The sequence below is a fragment of the Bactrocera dorsalis genome, chromosome 3 (assembly GCF_023373825.1).
Source record: "Bactrocera dorsalis isolate Fly_Bdor chromosome 3, ASM2337382v1, whole genome shotgun sequence".
In the NCBI taxonomy this organism is placed as follows: domain Eukaryota; kingdom Metazoa; phylum Arthropoda; class Insecta; order Diptera; family Tephritidae; genus Bactrocera; species Bactrocera dorsalis.
The window spans coordinates 10,368,891-10,388,581 of NC_064305.1; the positions used below are offsets into that span (position 1 = coordinate 10,368,891).

General features: G+C 32.5%; 2 protein-coding genes across 12 annotated transcripts in view; one reads left to right on the plus strand and one right to left on the minus strand.

The window, feature by feature from the left end:
• Window positions 1–1,451, plus strand: part of LOC105233814 (uncharacterized) — a 38,116-nt gene extending 36,665 nt beyond the window's left edge. For all 10 annotated transcript variants that reach the window (XM_049453042.1, XM_049453033.1, XM_049453034.1 and 7 more), the window contains one exon: window positions 153–1,451. In XM_049453042.1, the coding sequence (XP_049308999.1) occupies window positions 153–351 (199 nt within the window). In that variant the 3' untranslated portion in view covers window positions 352–1,451. The remainder of the gene's footprint in view (window positions 1–152) is intronic.
• A 6,317-nt stretch (window positions 1,452–7,768) lies between these two features.
• LOC105233815 (sodium-dependent nutrient amino acid transporter 1) lies at window positions 7,769–19,386 on the minus strand. Of its 2 annotated transcripts, none has more exons than XM_049453006.1 (11): window positions 19,235–19,386; window positions 12,751–12,945; window positions 12,380–12,677; window positions 11,095–11,323; window positions 10,912–11,027; window positions 10,695–10,849; window positions 10,521–10,624; window positions 8,911–9,140; window positions 8,566–8,802; window positions 8,210–8,481; window positions 7,769–8,136 (listed from the first exon to the last, which is right to left on the minus strand). In XM_049453006.1, the coding sequence occupies exons 2-11, from the start codon at window positions 12,859–12,861 to the stop codon at window positions 7,990–7,992; spliced, it is 1,899 nt and encodes a 632-aa protein (XP_049308963.1). In that variant the 5' UTR covers window positions 12,862–12,945; window positions 19,235–19,386; the 3' UTR covers window positions 7,769–7,989. The 2 variants fall into 2 exon arrangements, with proteins under 2 accessions (XP_049308963.1, XP_049308962.1); XM_049453005.1 differs by having other exon boundaries at window positions 12,751–12,948; window positions 19,235–19,382.
• Window positions 19,387–19,691: the final 305 nt, after the last annotated feature.

Below are 19,691 nucleotides of genomic sequence, written 5' to 3' on the forward strand. Positions count from 1 at the left end.
AAAAGTGCCTCTACATGGATCACCCGTTACTTATAGCGGGCAAATCGCAACTAGTGATACTTTTTTAATAAACTCCTATAAAATACTCCTTATTACAGCACTAAATAATATATTTTCTTCCACTCTTCTCTTTTTCTTCCACTGCACAACAGTTATTTGCCACGCGCCGCTGGTCTACGTCGTATTGCTCTACATAAGAGCACCTCGCAGCGTGGCGATAAAATGTATTTGTTGGTGTGCGAATGTGCTGACTTGCTCAAGGATATCTCTTCTGCTGCCTTCTTGATACCCGCACTACGAGCGCGCCTCTGCGGCTACACGGGACTTTACAAGCCAATACAAGTGTTCTAAGGTTATGAGAAAACATAAAAAATAAACAACAACAATTGTCAATAAAAAAGTAAAATTTGAGTAGGAAAGCAAGAACTGTATAACGACATACATACATACACACGTGTGATAAATTTAAATTAAGACAAAAGAATCCAAATTGAAAATTCGAAGAAAATAAAAATGAGAAAAAAAATCAAAAAACTGTTGCATTAAATTGAAAATTGTTATTTATTTATAGAACACAGATTTAATAAAGCAAAAAGTGCTAGAAATATGAACATGTGGCAAGCTCAAAATTTTAGTAGTAATTTATAAAATTGTTTAAAAGTGAAATAAAAAGAGTAAACTTTTAATATGAATAAAATAAAATAATTAAAAACTTAGTCCAATAAACCGAAAAGAAATAACGTTTTTGAACAATCAGCTTTTAGAATGAAAAGATATGGCAATAAAGTTGGTACAATTTTCGCATGCGAATGAATATTTAGCAAATAAAAAAAAACAACAGACGAACATATACATATACATACATATATGTATATATGTTAAAATCTACGCATATGCATCTAACTATTTTTGAAACTACACACCTACGTGAATAGAAAAAAATATAAAAATAAATAATAATAAATAAATATATTTATTAGCCAAATTAAGCAATAAAATAAATTAAAATTAAAAAAAATATTCAATATGAATTAATTCTTGCATACATACATATGTATGATCTTTTATAACTGCTTCAGCACACCAAACTGCATATGTATGCGTGTGACTACAAATGCCGTTAGCAATACAATATGGCAACGTACATAATACTGGCTAAGCCATATAAGAGCTTTAAAATACTTTTTCACCACACTATTACATGACCAGCAGGTCACTACTACCGAAATTCAAAAACATTAAAAGGATTAGCGTGGAAACTAACATATAGACTCCGTGTACTCGTAGGAAGGGAATGAACGATCACACGTACACCAGAGTTTCCGTGAAATTTGTCAATTGGGCCTTAAGTCACTCATAGAAACTTTAACAGAAATCTCTTGTAGCGTTGTTGGGTAATTAACAGGTGATTTAATCGATTGGTGACTTGTAGAGTGGTCACATATTTAGTATATCGCCACCTTAAATGCAAAATAATGTAAAATCATTTTCAATAAGTTTACAGGTGAAGGAAAAACGATATAATAGAAACCACATATAGAAACCAAATTTGAGTTTTGGTTATAAAATGGTTATACTATTGGTAGTAGTACTATATATTGGTTACACTTGACAGCGAGAAGTTCAAATTGTATGACACATATGTGTAATATGATGTAGTGAATCGTAAGCAATAAAAAACTTAATTTCGATTTTTTTGTTGAAACGTGTTTAGCATTTTAAGTGACGATATGCATTATTTTTAAAATGATGAGTTAAATACAATTTTGTAGTATTGAAATATAGTTTTGAATGAAAGTGGTAAGAGTCAAAAAATTTTAGAAAAATGCCAGATCGGCTGTATTTATTTGAAAAAAGTCTGCAATCTAATTTCTTTTTTAACACTATTTTTGTTAAAATTTACTTCTGATAAATTTTTATAAATATAATTTTAAAAGGAAGAATAATAACAATTTTATTTTCGATTTTCTTATTAATTATAATTTTTTTTATTACATTATTATTAAAGATTTAAATAATTTAATCAAAATTAATAACAATTACAATTTTAATTGAGACTATAATTAAATATTATTATTTCTATTTTTTTCATATAAATTATGTAAATTTTTACACTTTTTTCTCTTACATCTCATACTATTTAATTTTTAATTAGGGGATTTTTTCCCATTTATAAAACTTTATTAATTAAAAAAAATTTTTAATTAATAACAATTTATTGCATTTTATTTTTAATTATTTTTGAGTAGTTAATTAATTTAATAAGCATAAAAAATTATATTAGTTTGATTAACAATAGTAACACATTTAATTTAAATTAGTTTAGTCATATTTTTCTTCTCATTCAAATTTAGTTATTTTTAAGTATTATTATAAAGACAATAAAAGATTAATTAATTAGATGAACCAACAAATTTTAATTTAATTAACAATATTAAAATTTTTAATTTAAATTAATGAAGTCGTTATATTCTTTTTCTCTTTCTCATTATATAATTTAATTAAAAAGAAATAATTTAATTTTATTTCCCATAAAATAATTTAATTTAACCAATTATTAAACAATTATTTGCGTTAAATATTATTATCAATTTTAAATTCTTGAATAATTAAACCATACGAAATTTTAAATTATTTAATTAATTTGGAATTTTATTAAACTGGTTAATTAATCATTAAATTTGACTATATAAATTTTTTATTATTTTAAAAAAGTTTTTTTTTTTATTTATGCAATAATTAGTCTAAGTAAATAAATTATTTGAAATTTTTTTATACATTTAATTAATTTTTTTTTTAATTTTGATTTATTAATTAAAATTTTTTTTTATTTTTTGATTATATTAATTAAAAAATGAAAATTAAAAAAATATTAATTAATAAATCAAAATTTAAAAAAGTCTAAATAAATAAATTACTTTAAATTTTTTATACAATTAATTAATTTTTTTAAATTTTTTTTTAAATTTTGACTTATTAATTAATATTTTTTTTAATTTTTTTTTTAATATGATTATATTAATTAATTTTTTTTTTAATATGATTAAATTAATTAATAAACAAAAATTAAAAAAATATTAAATAATAAATTAAAATTAAAAAAAAATTTAAAAAAAAAATTTGACTATATTAATTATTAAATCAAAATTAAAAAAAATAAAAAAAAGTTAATTAAATGTTTAAAAAAATTTAAAATAATTTATTAATTAGACTTATTATTGCATAAATAAAATAACTATTTTAAAATATTAAAAAATTAAACATTACTAATTATATTGAATTATTTAATTTATTTCGAATTAATTCAAGTTATTTAATTAATTGAATTTCAAATAGAATTATAATCAAACAAAATTAGAAGTTAATTAAAAATTTACTAAACTTACAGTGAAATTTCAACAGGTCGATTAATTAAATTGTACGATTTTCAAATAAATACAATAAATTAAAATTATTTAAAAAATATTGTTAAAATTATTATATAGGCGCAATATTTTAATTAATTTTATTTTAAAATTGTAACTCATTAATTAAATGTCAATTAATTATAATCCTTTTTTTAAATGATTTTTTTATTTTTTTATTTTTTTTATTTTTATATATATTATATATATATGTATATATTTTTTATTTTTTTTTTATTAAATTTAATTTGTATAACTAAGTAATAGAAAGACATATCATATCAAAATTCTTTGCATTATTTTTGAGAGATTTGAGCGAAATGAAACGAATTCTCAGTTTTTTTAGAGCATCGACCATATCCATCTATCTCATGCTATTGAAGGCGTACGTATACTATTCGCTTGTGATTGGGAGATTTACGCTGTGCGACTTTCACACTTTTAATGACGTTTCGGATGGCTTCTAGAGTAGACCTTCCAAGTCAAAAACAATTTGGGGGAAAGTTCGCCAGTTCCATTTATAGCCGCTTCAGTCTAGGCTATAGAGCTATCCCGCAGCGTCAAGCATGCATAGTGAGCTAGTGCAGATGGTAATTACCATGTATGTATGTATGTACATATGTAAGTATAAATTGCACTAGTTTCAATGGCATTCGTACATAGTGTAAATCAGGTAGCTTGGTTCGGGTTCAATGTTTGGTGCGCTCTCAGGAACTTTAGCAGTATATATGGAACATTTCAAAGAGGAGGAGAGATGCTATACGTATTAAACCATAATATTATGAATTCAGCATGGATTGGAAATGAGTTGAGAAATAAGTTTTTGGGTTTTTATTCAGAAAGAATAAGGGAGGTCTCGGCAAAAAAAAAATTTAATTTCTCCTTATACATATATCAAGATAATTGAAAGGAGGACATAGAGTAAAACACAAAAATAGTTTAAAAAAAAACTAAAAAAATTTTGTATTTAATTATCATGGAGCAGTAAATCAAGAAAATAGAATAATTAAAAATAAAATAAAATAAATTAAAAATTATAAAAACATGTCAAAAACTGAATTTTCGAAAAATAACTGTAAACGCTTGTTTGAAACATAACCGCAAAACTTTTGATTCGCTTGTTTAGTAAATTTTAAAGCCCAAAACGATTATTACATAATAAGTTAAAAAATTAAGCAAAGCATTTTGCTATAAGTTTATTAGAATCAAACTAAAAAAATATATAAATAAAAATAAACAATAGTAGCAATAAATAGCATTAAATCAATAAATACTTGCTAAATCAAAAATGCTGTGATAAATAAAACAAAAAAAATCAATTACGCAATACTAACAAGTCAAATAACGCTTTAAATTTTCTAACTAAAAGTTACAAATGTAGTAGTTCAAAGTTAGTGGTAAGCAAGCAAAATTGAGAAGAACAAAAGGCCAGAAATAAAAAAAAAAAATAAATCAAAAATACAAAAAATTTAAAAAATAAAATTTCAAAAAAATTAAAAAACTAAAATTTCAAAAAAATTAAAAATTTAAATTTATAGAAAAATAAAAGTTAAAGAAGTAAGGCAAAAGTAAAGAAATCAGTTATTAAAACAATATTATTAAATTATTAGAAGAATTTATACGAACAAAGCAATATCAAGCTGAAGTGAAGTAGTAAAGTTTTTTTACTTTTAGTTGGGAATCACTGATTTTTTATTTGTAATTTAAATTGGAATTGTTTTTATTTTAATATCATCATACATTTTTTATCTATTATATTTATGTATATTAGGGTGGGTACACTGAAAAACAAGTTCTTAGACATCTCTAAGAAACTCGCTTCAAGTATTGTAACGATGTTTGACGATATCTCCTAAACGCTTAACTTAATCGAAAATTTATAAGAAACACTTTTTATGGAGAAGTCAATTTCCTTTCTTTCGAAAAAAAATCGATGAAACGAGCTATTTTTTTCAAGTAGTTGAAAGCGAGATTTGATATTTTCTACATGATAATTAGAAAAAAATAGAAAACTGTTAAGTGGAGGCCTTTAAATGCTCATACTAGGAGAGACTTTCGTAGAGGTGACTAAAACCCATTTTTCAGAGAACCAAGGGAAAAAATAATATTTTGTTTTGTCTAAATAAAACTGTTTGCCCCAACTTAATGTATATCTTTTAGCTTTTTCTTCCTTTTGCTCTTAATACTGCTATGAGCAAAAAATAGTGAAATTTTGCTCATAATTTTAAAATTTGAAACGTTGGCATACGTGTAATGTGGCCAAGAGGGATCACTTTGAGGGGGATGACATAGATTTTGATTTATTTTTCCAATTCTCGAAACAGTTGTTAAAGCCAATTTCCGCAATAGCCTTCAATGCTCGTAGCACTTCACGTTTAAGAGTTTGCTGAATAGCCAGAAGTCACATCGAGCTAAATCAGGTGAAAACTGTCACGATATTGGTTGAAAATTCGTCGAAAAACTCACGGCGAATCAATGCAGTATGCGACGGTGTATTGTTGTGGGTCAAAAACCCAGAGTTGTCGGCCCATAATTCCGGACTTTTTTTACGAAAAGCTTCGCGCAAAAGATGCATAAGACTCAAATAGTATTCCTTGTTGATTGTTTGGCCGGTCGGAAGTAATTCGGAGTGCACCACATCTCGTTAATCGAAGAGAACCGTCAATATAACCTTTATTTTTGATCTACTTTGAAGTGGTTTTTCGGCTTCAGGTCACCTTTGCCACGATATTCGGCAGTTTGATCGTCTGTTTCCAAGTCGTAAGCATCGATTCAAGACTCATCGTTGGCAATAATACGTTTCGTGACATCCCGGTAGTCGGAAAGCATTGTTTCACAGACATTAACGCGACACTGTTTTTCCAAAAAATTTAGTTATTTTGGAACCAATCGTGCTTTTATATTTCTTAGGCCCAAATGAGCTTTCAAAATGGTTTCCACTGATTCTTCCGATATTCCAAGAAGATCTCTGTCTGTTAAACTTTGATTCTTAAGCACCAGTTCCTTTATTTTATTGACGTATTGACCATCAGTTGATTTTCTTTACCATGCTTCTGTCGAGATCGTCGTATAGACAATGCATGGGTTTTCCAATGTTGCTTACGTTTTCGGATGTTATACGGTTCTTGGCTATCTCGTCCACGATTTCATTATCCTCGATGTCTTTGTGGCCTGGCACTCAGTAGAAGTGAAGTTACTTTCTTCTGGCAACACTTTTCACTGCTGCCCTGCTTCCCAAGGCACTTCTGGCCAATATGCGACACGAGGTTACTGTCATCATTGCTGCTTGGCTTCCCACGTAGATGTTGAGTCCGAAATTGTCTGCAGCTGCATTAGAGGCAATAACAAAGACCTCGGCTTGAAATATACTGCAGTGTTCTGGCAACTTTAACGGATGCCTTATGTCTAACTCTGGACAGTATATTCCCGCACCGACTCCATGGTCCATCTTCGAGCCATCAGCAGTAGTAGATGTTTAGAGTGTTGCGCATAGCTGGCATACCTTTACGCCAGGAATCTTTTCCTATGTTTACTTTGAACCTTCTTTCCCAGTTAAAAAGTGGGGTCATGTAGTCGGTGTTTGCCCAACCGTCATAGCCCATCGAGCTATGCCCGAATATATCTATATGTAAATTCTCCTGCAGACAGTAGTCGTCCCACGGATTTTGCTGCGCAGTTTTCAGCGAAGAGGTCTATAGGTGGCAGGTTTAGTACCGCCGCTATAGTTGTTCTTAAAGCTCCCGTTTTGGACAGTGCAGCGAGCATAATCTCCTATTAAATTGTTTAGATCGGACTACCATAGCATGTAGCTACCATACAAACTGATCGATCTAAATTAATATAAAGATCTTCAAAATTAACCTTTTTATTATTCTTTAATTTTTACTATTATTTTTGAGGTTATTTGAATTAAAAGACTTAAAAAATGTCTCATAGATTTTCATAAAAAAAAAAAAATTATATTAGATTTATAGATAAAAGTACGTACATATTTTTAAGATATGATTTCTGTACAATATTTATAAATAACGGTATTTAAAATATACATTTTCGAAAATTCGTGCCTCGCTCCTTTCGCTAGAAGTAAAAAACAAAACCATATCAAAGAGTTAGTTCATAAAAACAAAAACTAAATATTTAAAAATAAACACTATAAAAATCAATTTACCACTTGCCACTACTGCACCGCCTGCCTAAACTAGCTATGTAAGTCAGTCACGTGGAATTTCTAAAAAAAAAACTGTAGTGAAAGCACTCTCTCTTCTTCCAATTCTCTCTCTCATGCGACTTTATACAGTAGCTAATAAACTAAGCGATTAACGGTAATATGAATTACAACAAAAATATATATCAAATACACAATATTTACAAAACTTTAGAGCAACTAAGTACTTTCTTTATTATAAATACAAAAACCTTAAAGCAGCGAAATTAACAATAAAACTAAAAGCTAAAACCAACTAGGAAAATAAATTTAAAGCTAAAAAATATTTTGTAATTTTTTCGCACACAAAAAGCAGTGTAAGTATAAAAGTGGGTGATTAAATAAACGCTTTAAGTACTTAATGCTGGATTTCACTTAAAATTAACCGAAAATATTATCATAAATGCGCGTCGTCCAACTATCATCCGGTATCGCCTGTGAATTCTTCATAAATAGAAGATACTTCTCGTATTTGTCTGGTGATGCTGGACCCCAACTGGACTCGGGTTGTATGGCTTGGCGGAATTTCTGTTTGAAAAAAAAAAAATAGTGTGAAGCCTATATTCCTTATACTCGTATGCAACACTCCTCGAGTACCAACCTCTTTTAGCGTAACACCCGGCTGCTTGAAGACCGTGTACAAAGCCCAAAACGGCAATTGACCGACACCAATGAACCACAAGAGCCAAGCCATATTCATAATATAATCTGGATATGCGACATCCTTATATTCGAGCGGTTTGTAAGTAACCAATGTGTAGACGAGCACAAGAAACATAAGACCAGGCGTGAAAATGGCCCAGCAGAGGCGCCAATATATACCAGTCTTGAGATCGCACATGAATTCAATGTCCTTGCAGAAGCGTTTGACGCCTAAATATCGGGAAAACAGAGAGCATGGAATAATTATCTCAAATATCCAAACAAAAATTATTTATGTATAGATTAACTACTCACCATAAATCCATGATATGGTAACAATCTCTCCAATAGCCAAAAATAAAGCTATAAAGGAGCAGCCAAAGAAGTCGACTAAGTTGAGCAGAAACTGTCCACCAGGTGTGGTGTAGATGAGTCCGCAGAGAAAACTGCATATTGAAAAGCCGATTGTTATCACCCATTGTGGCAGGTGATTGAAACGATCTTTGAATACCGTTATCACGCAGGAAGACATGCCGATATTGCTGCCAATGCCTGGAGGGAACAGAGAGTAAAGCTGAATTATACACAAGCTCTCTTCTACGTCTATCTCTCTGTCTTTATATATACTTACTATCTCGCTCTTACTTTGCTCTCACTTACCTAACACGAACAGCATGAAGAAGAAGAGCACAGCAAATAATTGTGGTAACAATTTAAATTTGGCAATAGCTTCGGGATATGAGATGAAGGCTAAACCAGCGCCACCTTTCACCACTTTCGATATGTCTGTGGTATTCGTTTCCAGTGCAAGATTACCGAGTATACCGAAGATGACACAGCCAGCGAGTATTGAGGTGCAGGAATCTATTGTGGTCACGATAATGACGTCTCTGTGATGGAAAAGAGTTGAAGTGATTAAGAGTCAAGGATTATTATTTCTATAAATTTTTGTGGAGAGCGTGGAACTAGATAATTATTAAAACATTTTATTCATATATATATTCCTAATCTTACGAAGTCTCGAATATCGTGATCCCGCTTCACGGGAGAAAGTAAGAAGAGTTTAAAGAATTCCCTTATAGTGCAATATATTGGATAAGAATCAAGTAAGTTTTCTAAACTAAATTTTGTCTACATCGGTTTCTATCTGACAGAACTCTAACAACATTTCGAGATATTTCGTTCAAAATTCTAGAAACGACCTCCCTATAGTGATTAGAGGAGGTCAGTAAAAAGCTCCACAGTTCAATCGCTAACCGCCTATCCTATAAGAAGTTTCTTCCTAATAAAGTTCATTCCTTTTCTAGTTGGATTCTCCGGTAAACCTTCCAGCCTAGTCCTACCAGTGAGAATTAGAGAGAATCGCATGGAATACTGGAAGAGTTATTGAGTACCAATTAGAGAGATCAAAAGAAAACTGGTCTGAACTTTCTCAGTTCTTCTCTGCAAGAAGCTCAACACTCTCCCCCACAGTTACCATATTCACGAACTGGACGAAGGAGTACAGAGTGGGCCTTAACCTGACTGTCAATGACGTTCGAATTCCGATTGTTAATAATCCTAAGATTTTAGATGTAACACTTGACAGCGTGTGCTCTTTCATTCCTCATACGACTGCGTTAACAGCCAGAGTACAGAGCCGCAACAAAATCTTCAAGTCGCTAGTCGGCAGCTCACGGAGATAAGACAATGGAACATTGTGGGCAACATGTAAAGCAACGACCGACCGGTCTTAAAGTACGCCGCGCCAATATGGTCACCTAGACGCAGTGAAACGTATACGGAGAATCTTAATACTGTCAGAACACTGCACTGCGGACTATAACAGGATGCCTATTGTTGTCCCAGGTCGAACACTTATACAGACAGGCCAGAATGCTTCCGCTTAGGGAACATAACGAACTTCTCTAATCACCTTTCTGCATAGCCAGCAAACCCCGCTAATTAAACACCCCTCTCCTTATGGTCCGACCCCGTCGAAGTAGTATGTTTTCTAGGCCTACCGTTAGATGATTTTAATGAAAAGGTACCTGAACTTTACTACCCAAGCGGGGATTAAGGCTATGGAAAAACGGATAAATCAATGATAAGAACTTGGATTGCTGTACTATAACCCAGTCATAACGAGGCAGCGGAGAATTTGGTCGCATGAAATTAGGTCAAGCGAATGTCCCAAGTTCAAGATGACAACACTGATAAATGATCTTGGTATTACCGGTAAAACCGAACTTATATTCAAACATTTTTCACAGCACGATCTCTCTACTTACTTGTGCACTCGCTTGTGAAAGTTATTAAACGAGGCATACATGATCAATGTGCCAAAGCAGATCGCCAGCGAGAAGAACATTTGAGTGATTGCGGCATACCAAACCTGTTGGAGTTAAACAAATTGGATTACTAAAATATAATTTTGAATGATATTAGTCATTCTCGATACCTACATCTGCATTCAGCAGCTGATCCCATTGCGGTTTTAAGAAATACACTATACCATCCCAGGCGCCGGGCAAGGTCAAAGCACGTCCAAGCAAAATAAATAGTATGACATAAGGAAATAAAGCCAGAAAATACGAGGCTTTGCCGGAGCTGTGAATGCCTTGAAGAAAATTAAAAAAATCGACTTAAAGCATACTTATTATTATTCTTGTTGGATCTCACCTTTAATGAGCGTTGTCGCAATCATCACCCAGACAAGGAATAAGTAGATCACCAAATCCGTATTCGGCGCGCCAATACCGTCTTCGATATTGTCCTTCTCGCGCAGCACCACCTTGCTGTCGGAAAGATTTGTGTGAAATTTTTATTGTGAAGAGTTTCATTGCTGGTTTCATTACTACTCACGTGAAATACAATTCGGCTGAAGAGATGAGCTTTCCCTCTGTGGTATTGCCAATGGCACTGGAATTATAGCTTGTAATTGATATACAATTGTCGCCCCATTCCGGTAGACATGTCGCCCAGGGCAGTATTTCAGCAAATGAAGCAATTAAGTATTTGATGGTTAGTGCCATAATGGCGGCGTAGTAAGTGGTCGCCAACGCCGTTGCATAAACTTGACCATAAGCGATGCCTGTGGGGTTGAAAACATTAAATGTCTACTTAAAGGAAATATTATGGCTATATATCCTTGATCCCAGAGATCTATAATTTGAAGTATTTTTTTGTTTACTGAATTGCAACAGATCAATTGAAAGGAAAAGTCTAAGTTTAGACGTGGTGAAATGAGTACCGAAGACGTGAACGCAATGGAGTCCCAAAAACGGTTGTTACCGACCAAAACATCTAAACACTCCACAAAAGAATTTTGGATGAGTGTGAAGTAAAGTTGTTCGAGATAGCAGGAACGTATAGCATATCATTCATGAATATTTGGGTATGAGAAAGCTCTGGGCAAGGACGGATCCGCTTGAACTCACTTTTGTCTAAAAACAAAGACGAGTTGATGATTCGGAACAGTGTTTGGGGATGTTCACGCGAAATAAACCCGAGTTTACGCATCGATATTTTTCAATAGATGAAATATGGCTGCGTCATTTCACTCCGAAGTCCAAACGACAGTCATCCGAGTTGACTGGACACGTTGAACCCGCTCCAAAGCATGGAAAAACGCAACAGTCGGCTGGCAAGGTTATGGCGTCTGTACTTTGGGTTACGCATGGAATAATTTTAATTGTCTATCTTGAAACAGGAAGGACTATCAACAGCGACTATTACATAGCGTTATTTGACTGTTTGAAGAACCCGAAAAAAGTGCTGTTTCACCAAGACAAAACACCGTGTCAGAAATCACGGAAAATGTTGGCGAAAATCTATGAATTGGGCTTTGAAATGCTTCAGTTCCACTGAATTCTCCATATCCGTACCCCAGCGACTATTTTCTGTTCTCAGATTCCAAAATAATGTTCACTGGGAATAAATTTTCGTCGAATGAAAAGACGACCGCCGAAACTGGGATCTATTCTGAAGAAAAGAAATCGTACTACAAAAATGGTTGGAGGGTCTCTATAATCTGTGTATCGTCTTAGAAGGGAACTATGCTGTATAAAAAAACTAATTTTGCCAGAAAAAGTGTTTTACTATGTTTTACTTTAAACCAACCTCTCACTTTCTTCAAGCTGACACTCACCTTTCATAATTGGCGCCATATCGAACACGCCCACAGCGCCACGACTGGCGAATTGTCCGATCAGTACCTCCATATAATAGACGGGTCGACCGATAAGTAGCAATACAATAACGTAGGGTATCACGAAGGCGCCACCACCATTCTCCAATGCTATGAACGGAAAACGCCACACATTGCCCAGCCCGACAGAGAGAGCAATGCACGAGAAGAGAAACTCTATTTCGCGACTCCATTTCTCGCGTTCACCGCCAGCCGCGCCATCATCAGTTGGCGTTTCCAATTCGCTGCCGAGATCGATCTACGAAGAGGCATTTCAGAGTTGTATTATGTCCATCTGGTTTTTGGTACCAAGGGTTTCACTAATTACTTACCGTTTCATCATGTCCGTAGCACACATTCGGCGCGCACAAGCTGTCCATTATGGAAAGCGAGTCCTTTTCCTCCATATCGCAACGGCGCGTATGTATTTTGGACCTGGGCATGTTGGCATTTAAACAAGTGTGGGCGTGTTAGTCTTTTCAATGATGCAGCCTTGCTAGTAGCTGATTAAAAGCATTCAACACGTGCTGCTAATGTAAAATAGATTATGAAAAGGAAAATTATTGCTGATTAAAGATGCTGTTTGTAGCAAAAACGGCAAGGTCAAGCTTTTGTCATTGAACTGCTGCAAAGAAACTTATTGCAAGGCACTGATTACTTACAGAAAAAAATTATGAAATATGCATGAGGCTGAGGGACAAAAAAAATGAAGCATTTGCATAGTTACAATGCAAGCTTCTAAGTATAAATTTTAGTATGTAAGTATGTATGCATGCGTATGTTCGCATCTATTAATGGAATAGTATGTTGCCAATCAAATATCGGCATCAATCAATCATGTGAAAAATATTAGTACAATGTATATAAACAAAATAACCATATGTATTTAACCCTTGCTTTACTGACAGATGTTCGTTTGCACTACTTAATAAATATTGTATATTATCGCTGCGCTCTTCTAAAGTCTCTCAAACATCCGTTCAAATAGCAATAAAAGGCAAATTTTATCTCATCTTAAATAGGTAGGTAGGTAGAGTGGTTGTCTGCCCCTTAGGACTTTAGGAAGTCCATTGCGAAACCACCGGATCTAAAATCAACTTGCTCTATTATGTCCTCTCTGAATCACGCCGTGAATCTGATGAAGATCATGTTTTATATTTGCAATCTCTGAAACATCGCCAAGAAACAGTAATAATAAGCCGACTGGAAACCGTAGGGTTTCGGGAATGAATTAAGAGCTTCTATGGTCAATGTAATATGATTCACTTGTAGCATCAAGTTACAAAGAGCATATGGAAAGGCAGACGAGTTAATGTGAACTAATTCGTAAGACTATCTGAAAATTATGTGCCACTTTGGATCATAGCAGACTACTTAAGGTCTTAGTCTACGAACGGAGATAGAAAACTATAAATTAACAACTCTAAGTAAAAGCGAACTACGCTGAGCTATCAGAGGATCTGCAAGGAGCCGGACACTCTCTTCCACTAAAAGCACAACGACCATAACGTAACGTTCGACAGCCTGTACCCCCTAAAGTTGTCTATTTGAACAGGAGCCGCACCCTACGAACATCAAGAGGTCTTTCCTTGCTTATGACGAAATCGATTAGTACATCTTTCGACAGTTTGTGCCCTCTCACTTCTCATACGAATACGTTTCTTTGCAGAAACCATTCCTGAAGTTGTCTGCTTGAAGCGGAGCCGCTTCATTGGAAAATCAGAAGGTTTTGCCTTGCTTATGACGATAACGATAAGTATGCCGACCAAACTTGGGACCCGAAAAACTTTAGACACGAGAGGACTGCCATTCCCAGGGGGGGCATCAATATTCACAGTGAAGCCAGTGAATTTGGTACTTGGGATCAAACCACCACCCATTGCAGACGACAAGCTCGAGTTGCCAATAGATTCTAGAGTGACTTTTGCACAATTTCGTTCTGAACACTGTAGCAGGTTAAACTCCTACTTATCCAGAATCGACCGCGACATTCCAAATATATGTCCAGCCTACAATGAGTCCCAGTAGAATAACCACCTCTTTGCGTGCCCAGCTAACTACTCTCATCTAACAACTCTCTCCCTGAAGTCCGACCACGTCAATACTGCACGTTTCTTGGTCCTACCGTTAGATAACAACCAACCCGAACGAAGCGGGAACTAGATAATAGAAAAAGTAGAAATAAGAACAATACTATGATATTAAACCAGAAATACTGCGAACCATTTACATAAACTGACATTAACCTTACAGATCGTAGAAAAGTCTCTTGAAGAACGACATAAAAACCGCTTGACTTGAGAAAGGCGGGCATATCATTTTGAATTGAACTTGGTTGCGAAAAGAAAATATCAATATCACTAAATCGGAACTAGATCAGAAATGAGAGAGGTTCTTGCGTGAAAGCAAATAAATATTAGAAAGCGACTAATGCAGTTAAAGAGAAACACATCTGAGAAGAAACAACATTAATCATCAACTTAAGTAATCCTACCGATCGCCACTCGATTAGACTGATAAGTCTGATTTGGTCCTGATCAGAACATGTAAATGTTCTCCCCTTGGCCGCTTCTTTTCACTTTTCCATAAGAATATACATATTTCGAATTTTGCTCATATAGCAATACGTATAAAAGCCAGCACCTTCATTATTAGACCTCTGTACAGTCATTCCAAAATTACGCGAAACAATCTAGTCCTCCTACTTCAAAGTCGTACTCAAGCATTAAGTCATTTAATCTGATCATGAGCCGTGAATTTGTATGCATACGTACAACGGTGCCTTAATCAAATTATAAAAAAAAATTATGAAAGGTGAATAAACGCACTCTGATCGGCCGCAGAACTGGCACTCGCAGCAGACAACCGCCTTTAACTTGAAATTTTATCAATAAAAAGCAATTTGTATATATATTTCAGAAAGTGTTTCGGAGTTTAAGGCCGAATAGACTGTCACAGTTATTGATAACATAAATAATTATTGTTCATGCATAAATCGTACAAAAATTAAGTGATTTAAAAAAAATGTAAATTTTTCCAAAGAAAAAAGAAAGGTAAGAAAAAAGTAAGGGAATTTAAGAATAAAAATCTCACTCACTTAACCTCACTATTTTAGATTCTGATTTTTATTAAAATTAAATAAGATTATAAGATTATATAATATAATAATAACCTCACTTTGAACATTAATGTCCTGGTAAAATATTAAAATAAACCATATTTGAATCTACAATTCAACGAAATCTATTTTCGATTAATTCTTATCGGCTTATATCGACTTGGGAATTCAAAAACTCACAAGTCTCTTTACACTTAATATCTTCAATTGACTCAAAACGGGTTTCGCGGAGCGATCGTTTGAGTTTCCTGAAAAGCTAGAAGTCACACGGAGCTAAATCGGTGGTTGTGGAACGATATTGGTTGAAAAACACACAAAGAATCATTACTACCTACTTTGACGTGGTTTTCTCGATAGATCCAAGACTCAGCGCCAGAAATCATACGTTTCATGACATCCTGGTAATTTGAAAGCATTGTTTTATAGACTCTACGTGATGCTATTTCCCGAAAAAATTTAGCGATTTAAGAACCAATTTCTTTCACTTCTCTAAGGTCCAAATGATCTAAATGGTTTTCACCGATCCTTCCGATATTCCGACGACACCAGTAAGATATCTGACTGTCGATTCTCAAGTACCAATTCCTTTATTTTATTTGCGTGTTAATTATCAATTGATGTTTAAGGCCGTCCTGGACGTGGTTCGATCTCAAGACGTTCTCGACCCTCTTTGAATGCTTTATACCAATTAAAAACTCATGCTCACGACAAACAATTATCACTGAAAACCTTTTCCAACATTCTGAACATGAGGGCAACATAAATTTAATTCGGCACACAGGATTTAAAAGAACTTCCTACTTGATTAATTTCACTCATCGTAAAAATCGCCGAATGCACTTTATGTACTTCAGAAAGACAAGCGTATATTAAACACTAATCGTTATTTTGACGTGACATTTGGCACAGATGTCACTGACAATCATAGCAAAGTAGAAAAAAAAATTTCGACAAAATTTTCGCGCGAAATTCAAATTAAAAAGTCTTACTATTTTTTGCCCACAGTAGTATAATTGCTCGTTGGCTATTTTTATGTCGCGCAGTGTAGTACAATCGACTTTGTTTATTAAATAATATTTCAGTTATAAAAAATATTATAATTGGCGAAATCTACTGCGTTTATTCTTAATTAAATATTTGCATATAAATTGAAGTGTGTGAATAATTCCATGATGACAAAGAACATTTTAGCAAAGTAAACAAATTATTATTTAAATTGTCACAATATGCCTACAAGCACTATAAAATGTAACGTGGTAATAGTATAAATATTTAAAAGAATTGTTAATAAACTCACTTAATTGACACCATTAAGCTATTAAAGGCAAATATAAAATCAGAGTCATAAATAATCGGTCGGTGGCCTGAAGTTAATGCCATTTGTCATTTAACGCGCGCCAGTAATTGGCGGAGAATCTCGGTACAAACTACATATATACAGACAACTGTGATAAATACAGACTCTCAATTCTCTACATAAATGAAACTATAGTTTTATATTTTTTATTTGGGACCTAAGAACCACTCCAACGGCTGCACTTGAAAGGTTACTCAGCCTGCCAACAATTGACATTGCAGTGGAAAGGTCGGTAGCGAGATCAGCTGCAAGATTGGCGGCGCTGGGTGAATTTTCCACAAGAATCTTTGGCCATTGCTGAATAGGCAAGCGGTCGGTGGATAAAACAGACCACACACTTTCAGGTTTAATATGGAAGAGACGGTTTGAAGTCACGCTAAAAGAATGTGGATGGTTCAGGGGATGCTTAGGGAATACTGCAGTATCTTCCAGGCAGAAGGCTTTGCGGTCAGGAAAACTGTTGAGTTAGCTAACAACACAGGAAATGTCATAGAGAATATAAAAATATATGTTGATAGCCAAGCGGCAATTAAAGCATATCGCATTGCGTCAGAGAATGTCCTTGAAAGCTGGAAGACAGTTGATATAGTAACAATTGGAAAGCGGCATATACATATACTCGTATTCTTGTGGCCTGGCGTTTTCGAAAAACGAAACAGCTGATGAGATTGCCAAAAGCCCCATTCGCTGGACTACCGAACCTTGCCTTATACAAGATTGTATGCAGATGACACATGTGGAAAGTGCAGAGAAGTTGGTATGGGAGAGATGCGGGAACATCTTCTCTGCTTATATCCGGTCTTATCTAGGACTAGACTTAGATATCAAGGTTCAAGGGACTGGATGAAGTATCAGAATTAGATATCAAGCCTCTATTAAACTTCGCAAGAAGCGTTGACGTTCTGCACGACGTAAATTCTAGCTCGTATTAATACAGTTCCATCGGGCATTACAAAGGACTCTGTATGGCTTAAAGGCCAATTAGTGTAACCTAACTTCGACTAATATTGTTTCCCAATCAAAATCTAATCCCATTAAGTAAGGCACAATCGTCAATTCACTTCTGATTCATAGACCCATTTTGATCTTTATCCAGGAAGCACTTTTATTTCAGAAAAGTTATATATTTTTTATGTTTTTTATTTTTAAATATTTTATATATTTTTGTAGAATTGGTTTATTACATTTTATCATTAATTTATTTTTTTTTAATTTTTATTGAAAAAAATGTAACTTAGTAACAAAAAAAAAATAAAAATAAGTTAAATTAACAAGAAATATATTAGATAAACAAAATATTTTTTTTTTATATTTTTTAATATCTTAATAAATTTTGAATTCTTTTTTTATTAAATTTTAATATTATCTTTTTTGTGGTTAAACATTCAATTTTCTTAAAAAAAAAATAAAAATAAATAAATTTTTTTTAATACTTTTATATACGTTTTGTATTATTATTTTATTTTAAATTTTTGTTTTTAAACAACTTTTTTTAACTTTTTATTCCAAAAAATATATATTTTTTTTAATTTTATTTATTTTTTAAATTGAAAATAAATCCTATTATTTAAAAAATTCATTAAAAATTAAAATGGTTTTTTAATACTTTTATATTACTTTTAAATTATTTTTATTATTATCTTTTTGTTTTTACACACCAATTATTTAACTTTTTATTCGAAAAAATATTTTTTTATTACTTTTAAATACTTTATATACATATTTTTGGATAATTTTTTATTATTTCCAAAAAAAAGCATTAAATAAATAAAATTAGTTACTTTTAATACTCTTATATCATTTATGAATTATTTTTGTTGTTATCCACCAATTTTTTAACTTTTCAAAAAAAAAAAAAAAAAAATTTTTATTACTTTTTAATATTTTAATATTTTTTATATTTTTGGAATATTTTTTTATTATTTTTTTGTTTTTAAACAAAAAAAGTTTTTTTTTACTTTTTATTCCAAAAAATGTTGTTTTTTAATTATTTTTAATTATTTTATTTACTTTTTTGTATTCCAATTTTTTTTTTTATTGAAAATCAATAAAATGTATTAAAAAAGAAATTAAATAAATATTTTTTTAATACTTTTATATATTTTTTGTATTATTTTTGTTTTATTATTATCCTTTTGCTTTTAAACACTAGTTTTTTTAACTTCTTATTCCGAAAATATATATTTTTTTTTAATATTTTAAATATTTTTTAATTTTTTTTAAAGCACCAAGTTCTCTTTAAACATTTTATTCCAAAAATAGTTTAAAATAAACTAATTTTCGTTCACTTGTCACTGAGTTTACAGTCCATGCTATTACAACAACTCTTAAAAACGCCTACCGAATAATTTAAAGGACTCTGTTAAGTGTCCTGTTCACACGCTGTACAGCTTTAATCCTCGTACACAATAATCAACCGGCTCGTGTTTAGCCAACTTTAGCTTTACAACCGCGCGTATTCAGTTTAAAATAACGACTAAATTGTACATGAAACGACGATCCAACGAAGTCTACGATCAGCCAACAAGCACATTTGCATTTCACAATTGCTGCATAGATGCTGCCTCTTCGTATTGTAGGTGTTAGTGTTTTTGTTTGTATTGAAAAAGCGTGCTAGAGCTCTGTAGCTTGATCTTTAAATGAAATCTCTTAAGAATTTGAAACATGCTAAGCTGCATATAATACTCATATTTGCTTATCTAACATACTCGTAACGGCTTAATTATGTTCGTGTCTGTCTTTATTAGCATTTATGTAAAAGATAACAGTGTTTCTTTCAACCTTATATGGATAGTTTT

What these genes read in the sequence shown, in the direction of transcription:
- LOC105233815 (XM_049453006.1), bottom strand. Translation starts at nt 12,861, where the DNA reads ATGCCCAGGTCCAAAATACATACGCGCCGTTGCGATATGGAGGAAAAG. An exon ending in GCTACGGACATGATGAAACG is followed by an intron (nt 12,678 to 12,750) that starts GTAAGTAATTAG and finishes GCCTCTTCGTAG; the next exon opens with ATCGATCTCGGCAGCGAATT. An exon ending in ATCAGCTGCTGAATGCAGAT is followed by an intron (nt 10,625 to 10,694) that starts GTAGGTATCGAG and finishes TAACTCCAACAG; the next exon opens with GTTTGGTATGCCGCAATCAC.